The sequence below is a fragment of the Strix aluco genome, chromosome 4 (assembly GCF_031877795.1).
Source record: "Strix aluco isolate bStrAlu1 chromosome 4, bStrAlu1.hap1, whole genome shotgun sequence".
Lineage (NCBI taxonomy): Eukaryota > Metazoa > Chordata > Aves > Strigiformes > Strigidae > Strix > Strix aluco.
In genome coordinates, this window is record NC_133934.1 from 119,191,820 (window position 1) to 119,201,612 (window position 9,793).

Consider the following 9,793-nt stretch of genomic DNA (forward strand, 5'->3'; position numbering starts at 1 on the left):
AAGCCTAAATAAATAAACAATGAAGGTAAATAGGAACACACAGAGAAAGTGAAAAGATCATCAGAAGATGCCAGTTTAAAAATTACTGGATATATGACAAAAGCAAAATATACCGCTTATGAGGAAAATTTAACGATTGAGTAAAATGCTGAGTAATTTCATCTAAGCATTAAATTATTTGCAGTTTACTGCATAAAAGGAAAAAATAGAACAGAAATTCAGGGCCTTGTTATGCCAAAGATCTTTTCTTCATCCAAGAGCAGAGAAGCTAGCAGGTTTACACAATTTTATGTCAATTAAAATATTCCATATAAACAATGCATACTTGTCCAAACTAGCTGACTTCCACTTCCAATTCTTTCTGGGCAAAGTTTGAGAAAGAAATACTGCATTACAATATAAAATAAGCAAGTTGCATCTATTTTGGAACAAGGGAAGAATTACATGCAGTTCAGATACATCAGAATCTTTCTGTCTGGCTGCAGAGGCCTATTATTAGGACATGTCAAACCTGTCCAGAAACTTCTTTCTACTATTGATAAACAAGCCACACATTAATTTAGGAGATTAAGATGTGTATTCCTTCCAGTTCTTATGTATGTTTGTCATTAATCCAAAACAACATTGCCAAACCCCAACCACAGAAATAGTAAAAATAAATACCAAAGGTCTGGGAAGAGAAATCCTGAGGTCACAAAGAGAAGGTAACTTCAAGGGAGTATCCTGGAAATTAAGACTTATAAATCATCATGGGCTGAAAGAAACAAATTTCAGCAATTGCATAATGCCATTTTACATGGCTAAAAATAATAAGAGTCGTGGGGGAAATGCCAGGAAAAAAAAAATCACTGGAAAACTTCACAAACATTTATGTTCAAAGAAAAGGCTTGAAGCAAGTTATTTGATGAGAGCCTAAGTGCACAGTGATGGTGCCTTCTAGCCTCCTGTTCGGCATGCCACTTGCTTCGAACGGGTCTGTCATGCTTAAACAGATGATTTACACAAAATCAGGTCACATTAGGTATGTAATATACATTTTAGTGATGTTGGGGATAAAAGGTCAGTAGATTAATCATCTCCATTCTATATTCAAAAGTGGGCTGATGCTCCTGCCTTTCTGGGTAAACTCCTCCATTCTTGCTATAGTATTTGTTCCTCCACTCTACAGCTTATTCAAAACTGTTAAACCACTGCTGGGTAAAACCATTATATTGCAGAAAATGAGGGTCACCCTGAAAAAGATTATCCCAGACATGATCCCTAAAGACTTTTCTTGAATAAAATTTTTTTAAAATGCTATTTTTCCTGCCTTCCCCTCTGAGTCTGTTACAGACTGAAAATTCAAATGTGTATATTGGTTCACGTAGGGCACATGCAATTGCCTGAAAACCTGAGAATTATTAAATGATACTATTTTAAAATTCTTTATATTCTACTGCACTTGCTAAGGAAAGCGAGATGACAGAAATTGCACCCCAGGTCTTCATCCCTCCTTTTGTCTGTTATCATGCTACATGGCTTGGGCAAAACCCTGATCACAAGGAAGGCGCCGGGAGTTTTTCCACTGATCACTCACACAGACTGCCAGGCAGCAGTGAGACTTCCCTATGGCAAGGGAGCTCAAAAGAGTAGTGTTTCCTTTAACTCAACAAAGCCTGGACCCTGTCTGTCAACTCAAAAGTATCTCCTTAACATTTTGAGAAAATACCCTTGCCATGCTGCCGTTTAAAAGATGGAAAACTAGCCTTAGTTATCAGTCTGCTGTCCTCATCTTTCTAAACAGTGTTAGTGCTTTGCAATTTGATGTCATATGCTGAAACATACTCTGTTATAAAACACTGCATGTGGTGAATGTTGTTACAATCTTCTTAGAGGAGATTTAGATTCAAGCAAATTGAATCTCCTCATCCTCCTCTGCATCACACCTGAAACCGGTATGAACAAAGACAACGGAAGAACTATTTTCTCTTTCTGCCAAGGACTTCATCTGTATTCGATGCGTATAAAGTTGCCACTTCAGTATAACTCTATGGGGTTCCACTTCTGGACTAGACTGCTGTCTTTGCTGCAGAGCAAACCATTCGGATGACTATAATTACACCGTACTACTGGGGGGTCCAGCCTGCGATCTTGAGCCACAACAGCAGCTTTTGAGCAGTTTGCTTGATGGGTAGCAGAGATGTGCTTGGCACAGGAGTTTCTGGATAATCTGATTTTCTACTGCTGTGGGAACTGTGTTAGCAGCTGCTGCTGAAGTTGACATTGCTGGCTCACCCCAGAAGCCGGATGTGCACCCCGCTCGGCTACAATGCCCAGCAGAACCTTGTGACAGGCACTGTCATCTCCTGTACATCTCCTACACTCTTCCACTACACAAAAGGGTAAGACTACATACATTTTCCTTGCAGTGAAGTTTGTTCAGGAAATTTCTGCTCTTAACACATTCTTACTACACAGTTCCACCCAGGGACAGTTTGATAATATTGCTAAGGCAGTCTGATGGGATGGATGGTCCTGTTACCCCTGCCTTGGCTGCACGCTGTGGCCATTTCTCTTGTGCCTTCTCTGCATCACACATGTGATCTTTTCCTTTTGTCATGAGCCAGTTTAGGGAACTGATCTGTCAGGAAATTACTCATTTTTCTAAAGGCAAGCTTTTCTGCCCCCTTAGTCCCCAAACCAGGCCACCGCAGGTCACTGCAGGATCACACAGACACAGTGAGGAAGGATTAATGGGGTGGAAAGTTGCACCTTTTGGCATTCACCAAGTTGCACCGTAAGCTGTGCTATTACACACCATTTGAGGGGTCCTAAAGTAAACCCACTCACCAAAATCATCTGGGTTTAAAACCAGAATTGATTAATCCAGAACCTTCTGGTTATCTAACTTCTACCATGGCCTGACAGGCTGCTAGCACAACAGGGGCACTAGTGAGCAGCAGTGTGGAGGCAGGTGCAGAAACCCATTAACACATCAGGGGAACTGTACCCTTGGTCACGCTGCAAAGCTTTGGTAGGTGGCTCACAGACTCAAGAAAATGTTGGTTTCTGCTTACTCAGGGTGAGACCTGAGTGCAGCACTAACAGACCTGTAGCTGTGGAATCAGTTCGCCCTCCAAATTAAACAATTTCTTCCCAGTTCAAGCCAGAGTCAGCAAGAAGCGGGGGCAAAAAAAAATTTAAAAGTGCAGGAAACCTCTTTGTCATATATGACATACTTGCCATGTATTAGAAGGTGAGAATGCTGGAGTGGGGTAGGAGAGTCAAAGTCCGTGGCTCTGATAGTGATTTTACAGATCAATCCACAGCACAGCATAATTTGTCTTTTAATTCTCAAAGCTACTCAAAGCATTGGTTAGGTGCTTGACTTTGCGTGGTTTTTTCTGAGTCATATATATATTTAAAAACAAACAGGAGGGAGGAAAAGAAAAACAGGTGCCATCTAAAAGTGGTGAAAGATTAAGAGGGATGTAGGTCCAGAGACAGCCAGACCCATGCGCAGACTCCAGCTTACGGTAACTTTTTTCCGGAGATGTCACTAAGAGCAAACAACTGCAAATGGAGTTTATCCACCTCTGATTTCAGCAATATTACATTTACCCACTTCTTGCAGATGCCAGACAGGTGAGTAATTTACCACTGCACTACTACACCTCTCTGTAGTCACTGGGTAGCTGCTTGCATGAGAAGAAATTGTCCAGCTCTTATTTCAGGGATGGATCCAAACTTCAGCAAAGTCTTTTTCATTTCCTTCACATAAAGTCCTGTTCTAACACATTAACGACATGTAGCTTAGATGACATGAGAGGTGGAACTCTTCCAAAGTACATTTAGTTTCCTGTCAGAAAGTATTGCGTGCCTTTGTGCAGGAAATTATAAAATAGAAAATAAACACGTAAATATACCATTTCAACACATCCTCTACATCAAAGCAGACCTGATGGTTTTAATTTCAGCTTTTTGAGGTTTTGTTTTTATGAGTTGCTGAATTTATTTTGTAGCTCCTGTTTATGAAAAGAACTTTAAAGGAGTTATAAATTACATTTATCAAATGAAGAAAAACTACAAATAAAAAGTTCTCAAAAGAGGAAATGTGAATCCTGTATGTGCACTTGTGCGGGGACACACACAAACTTATCTATATTTAAGTTGGTGACTGCTGAACCACAGACCACATGCAGAAGGGTAAAAACCACCCATAAGCAGATGTGCCACTGTAAATACCATATTTTAGGATATATTCTATGAAATCCTCAGTGCGCAGGAAGACATAAGTTCCCACACTGTTAGTAGCTGCGATATGGATTCCTAGAAAGACTGACTACCTTCACATACCTAAAAATAATCCAAGATCTGACTGGGAGGTATGGCCCTTGTGAAGTAGAGAGAGGGTTTACCGGAGTGAAAACACATGATTTTGAAAATGTTCCAGCATAAGACAGAAGTGAGAACAGCAGCGACACATCACTTCAAACCTCCTGAGAACCAAAGGGCTGCAGAAGAAATTCCACCCTTTCCCACGGAGTTTTGTCTAAAGACTTGAGTGCTGTACTTCAACTGAACGCATTGGTGCGTGGCTTGTAGAGCCATGCAGAGCCACCGTTTTGCTATGAAACAGCAGCCTCGGGTTATACTTGAATTTTCCTGTGGCAGGAAAGTGCATCAGTGGGCCGCTGGAGCAAAATGCTTCAGTTTTCTGCTCTATCCTCAGCTGAATAGGAAACCCCAATGCAAAAGTTTCCTCCAAGCTATAAAAATAAAGCAAAGTTGTTTCCAGGGAATGGAGAAAAAGTCGTTTCGAAAGTCCCTATCCAGCTACAAATACACTGTATAAGACCAAATCCTTTTTTTACCTTGGAATATCTCTCACTGATCTAGTAGAGCAAAGTTTGTTGATATTCAGGGTTGCAAACCCATCTGTTTACTCAGGCTTTTGTCTGTCAGCATAGTTTGAAGAGGTCGCTTTGAGAGATCAATTTTTTTTCCTGGGGGTTTCTTCAGAGCTACCACAATTTGTTATTGCGTCTGTTTAGAGGCTTTAATTTGTGGTTTTCAAGATTGCATAACTGCACAGAGAGGTGGTGAGAGGCCCACATGAAGAGTTCAAAATAAGTTTGACAATATAGTAAATATCTACTCAGTAATTTTCCCTGGACTGAGCACCACGGAATGCCAAAAAAAAAGTTATTAATCGGCTAGTGTATGAACGTGGCTTTGTGAGGACTGGAGCATACATTTCCATTCAGATGCTAAAACGCTGAATTCCCTTCACTTGCTGCTGACACCAACTACAGGCGATGCACCAGGGGGGCTGCAAACCAGGCGCCTGATTAGATTGCTCTAAAACAGCCTGTTCGGAACCAGATAAAGAAAAAATAAAATGAGATTTTAATTTTGCCTTTTATTCAGAGTTCTCGTAATAAGTTACATAAAAATGAAGTAAGCTGCCTAGACTCCCATGAGGAGGCTCAGCATTAATTTTTCCATTTTGCAGATGTTAGACGGGAGGCTCAGAGACATGCACAGTCACATTTGGAGAAGCGTGGGCTGCACCCGCGGGGAGTTGCAGGTCCTCAGGGTCTCTGGGAATCTGTAGCCAGAGACCTGGCGTCGGCCACAGGCAGAAATGGGGTGCTCGGGACCCACACGCACATCAAACGCTTAGGTCGTGTGTCCCCAAAGCAGGAGCCTGGGTGAGCGGCAGCTGTAGCAGCAGCTCAGGGATGCACGAGTCGGATTTGCATAGCAGAGGGCAGTGTTCAGCATTTTGGACAATTAATATCCCTTTCTGAAGAAGCTGGTGAGGAAATGATGGGCAAGCTGGGAAGCCTGCACCAGTGGAGTGGCAAGGCTGTGAGCAGTGCTGGCGTGTTCTGTCTAGGGCTGTGTCTATACACCAAACTAGATTTCAGCTTCGTACCTCCGGGACAGGTCTCCATCTAGTCCAGCGGGAAGGAATTTACGGGCCATAAATTCCTCCTGACTGGGTGAAGACTGAAGGCGGCCGGCCTGCGCTCAGCTCCGTGCACTGCCAGCACTTTGCTAGCGACGCTCGTCCCGCCCAGCCGAAAGCCAGCCCTTGCGTGTCCGCGCTGCGGAGAGCACCCGGGCCTCCCCGGCCGCGCCCATGAGGGGACACTTCAGCCGCCTGTCGAGGGGCTCTGCTGGACCTACGCACGGCAGAAGCTTCTGTTCGCCCTTCACTTGATAGCGGCAAAAAAAACGTTGCTGGCCCCTCCTGGGTGGCCGTAAAGGAGCGTCTGCCCTGACTTAGGGCTCGCCCGGATGCTGCGGGGCCCCTGGGGAACAGGGAGGGGGCATGGCGGGGGCAGCGCTCTCCTGCCGCCGTCCCCGCTGCCCACCCGTCGTGGTACCCCCCGCGGCACCGGCCGGGCCGGGCCCCAGCTCCGCGGCGCGGCAGAGTGCGGTGGCGGCCGAGCTGGCGGGAGAAGCCGGGGTGACGGCGCCCCGCAGGGCCCGGCCGCGTCCCCGGGCCGAGACGTGACGACCTTCCCCGAGGATGCCGGGGCCGTCCCGACCAGGCCGGCGTCGAGCGCTGCCGAAGGGCACCTCTGCTGCACGGCCGGGCCCCGCCTTCACAGTTCCCCCCCCTCCCCCCGGCAGCCTCCTGCCGCCCCGGGGCTCCCCCCCCGTGACCCTCATTCCCGAGGGCCCTCGGGGGAGGCCGGTGACCCCCACCCCGACAGGAGACCGGCCGCCGGCGGGGGGTGACACACACACACCACACAGACACACACACACCGACTCGGGGGCCGGGGCCAGGCGGCGGGGGCGCGGACACCTCCGGGCCGGGGGGGCGGCAGCGCCCCGCGCCTCCCCGCCCGCACCCGCCGCCGCGGCGGCTTCTCGGGCAACAGCTACCCCTAGCGGCCGAGCGCCGCCGCGCCCCTCCTCCGCCGCGGGGCAGCGCCCGCCGGCCCGCGCCCACCTGGCACCTCCGCGCGCGCGGGACCGGCGCCAACGCCGCCGGGGCCGGGGCCCGGGCCGGGGCCGGGGCGGCCGCCGCCGCCAGGCGCGGGGGTGCCCGCGGGCCGGGGCAGCGGCCGCCTCCCGTCCCGCCGCCGCGGCGGGAGGATGCGGGCGCGGCGCGTCCGCGGGTTCGAGCCCCGGGTGCCCCCGCGGCGCCGGGGCGTGTAGCGGGGCGGAGGCCGTGCCCAGGGGCGACCGGGCTGGCGGGGCGGGGAGGAGGGGAGGGGAGGCGCGGGGAGGGACGCGGCGCGGGCGGCCCGTCCCCGTCACCTGCAGGCGCTGCCGGGACGGTCCCGGCCCCCGCCGCCGCTCCGGCCCCGCGCTCGCACGGTCCGTGCGGGGCCGGGCCGGGCCGGGCCGGGGCGGGCCGGGGCGGAGGCGGGCTGCGCCTGTTGCATTGTCCTTGGCGGGGCTGTTTGTGAGCGCCTGCCGCTATCTGCGGCCGGGGACCCCGGCCGTGGCCTTTCTCGGACTCTCTGCCGGTGCCTGATAGCGGCTGCTCCCTGCTTCGTTGCACGTCCCTCGCAGCTCCCGCCGGGGCTCTCTCCCCTTTTGTCTGTGTATTTTTAGGTCATTAGAGTGGAGGGGTAGGTAATCCCCAGGCTCAAGTTCCAGAGGGGCGGGTTCTGGCCGGAGGTGGAGTCACTTTTCATTTAAATCCCTGACTATAAAATGGGCTTAAAGAGAAGCGGGATCTCAGCTGTGCTGCACAGACCCCGGCAAGCCGGGTGCGTGGGGGCCCCCAGGCAGCCAGCGCCCTGCAGCACAAGCCGCTGCGATGCTCCACTCCCTTGGCGTTCACACCTTGCAGCTGCTCACCCAGGCGGCCGCCTGCATCCTCCTCTTCCCCCGCTTCCTGCTCACCGCCGTGATGCTTTGGCTCCTGGATTTTCTGTGCATTCGGAAGAAGATGCTGATGATGCCCACGGCGGAGGAGGCGGCCAGCGCCAGCGAGGGGCCGCCCCCCGACGACCCCCCGGTCTGCGTGTCCGACTCCAACCGCATGTTCACGCTGGAGTCGCTGAAAGCCGTGTGGCACGGGCAGAAGCTGGACTTCTTCAAGTCGGCACACGTGGGCTCCTTAGCCCCCAACCCCGAGGTGATCCAGCTGGACGGGCAGAAGAGGCTCCGCATCCTGGACTTCGCCCGCGGCAAGAGACCCCTCATCCTCAACTTCGGCAGCTGCACCTGACCCCCGTTCATGGCCCGCCTGAGGTCCTTCCAGCGCCTGGCCGCGCACTTCGTGGACATTGCCGACTTCCTGCTGGTGTACATCGAAGAAGCACACCCCTCCGACGGCTGGGTCAGCTCGGACGCCGCCTACAACATCCCCAAGCACCAGTGCCTCCAGGACAGGCTGCGGGCAGCTCAGCTGATGCGGGAAGGGGCGCCCGATTGCCCCCTGGCCGTGGACACCATGGACAATGCTTCCAGCGCCGCCTACGGAGCCTACTTCGAGAGGCTCTACGTCATCCAGGAGGAGAAGGTGATGTACCAGGGAGGCAGAGGACCAGAGGGCTACAAGATCTCGGAGCTGAGGAGCTGGCTAGACCAGTACAAAACCCGGCTCCAGAGCCCCAGCACGGTGGTCATCCAAGTGTAAAAAGGACCTGGCAAGAAGCGGAGGGGTGGAGAGGCGAGGGCAGGGCGGGAGGAGAGGTGGGGAGGGAGAAGGCGCTGCGACGCGGATGGCAGGAGCTGTCTTCCCCCGGGGACACTCGAAGGAGGCTGCTGTGCGAGCTTTCGAGCAAGATGTGCCATAGTCCTTTCTCTATTCAAATCATGTTGATTTGCCAGCCACGCTCTGTCAATACTGTATTTCCATGTGCGTTTTGTAAATAACTCTCTTTTTTCCCCCCTTTTTTTTTTTTTTTGAGAAGCGTTTACTATTTTTTAAGGAGGCTCTCTTCCTACGGGATCTGTTCCCAGCTGCGTGTGTGCGCGGGTGTGTGTCTGAAAAGTTGTGTACAAGTGCTCCGTGCTGCCTAGCAAGTGCTAACTGGGATTTCTAGTATTTCTTTGTGATGACCGATTTTGAAATGGGTTTCTCTAATGCCAGGAAATCGCGTCTGATGTTGTCAAGTACTAGAACTGCCAATAGCCAGAGCTGAACGGAATGTCCTATTTATGTGGGGGGGTTTTGTAAGACGTTCGTTCACCTTTTTTTTTAATGAATTTTTTTAAATAATAAAGGTTGAGTAAATACACGTCTAACCTTGACTGCCTCCCTCTATCTTCAGACCGCTACATTCACTTTCCCTTTTGCCTACCTCGCAGTGCCCTCCCCGCAGCCGAGCAGGGGAAGGCGAAGCGGCGGGCGGCAGAGGATGCGCTACCGGGGGCTGGGGGGCGGCGAGCAGCTGCCGCGTCCCCCCGTTCCACCCCCCCCCCCTTCCCCGCCACGGGCTCTCGCTCGGCTGCGGCAGCAGCGCGCATCGCCCGCGACCCGGCGGAGAAGGGGGGGTATGGGGCATCCCCAGGGGGAAATCCAAACCTCCGGGTCTGCCGGGGGAAGGAGCACTCGGTGGCCCTAGAGGCCGCCCCCGGGGACTGTGCGCTCCCCCTCTGACCCCGGCGAGCCGCCCCCGAGGCTGAGCCCTGTGAGGGCGAAGGTGCGGGGCCGGCCGGCGCTGTGCAGGCAAGTGACTCCCGGCCAGCAAAAGAGCCGGGGGGGAGCCCTCCCGGCCGGGAGAGCCGCCCCGCCGGGGACGCCCCGTCGCGGGTGCGCAGGCGGTGCCGGAGCCGGAGCCCGGCCGGGGGCAGCGCGACCCGCACCTGAGGCGAGCGACGGCGGCTGGGGGGG

At 52.4% G+C, this 9,793-nt stretch overlaps 1 protein-coding gene across 1 annotated transcript; it reads left to right on the top strand.

Annotated features, from left to right (window-relative positions):
• The first annotated feature begins 7,387 nt into the window (after window positions 1–7,387).
• DIO3 (iodothyronine deiodinase 3) lies at window positions 7,388–9,204 on the top strand. Its single transcript, XM_074821601.1, has one exon. It carries the CDS (start codon window positions 7,769–7,771, stop codon window positions 8,591–8,593), a length of 825 nt encoding a protein of 274 aa, XP_074677702.1. The 5' UTR covers window positions 7,388–7,768; the 3' UTR covers window positions 8,594–9,204.
• Window positions 9,205–9,793: the final 589 nt, after the last annotated feature.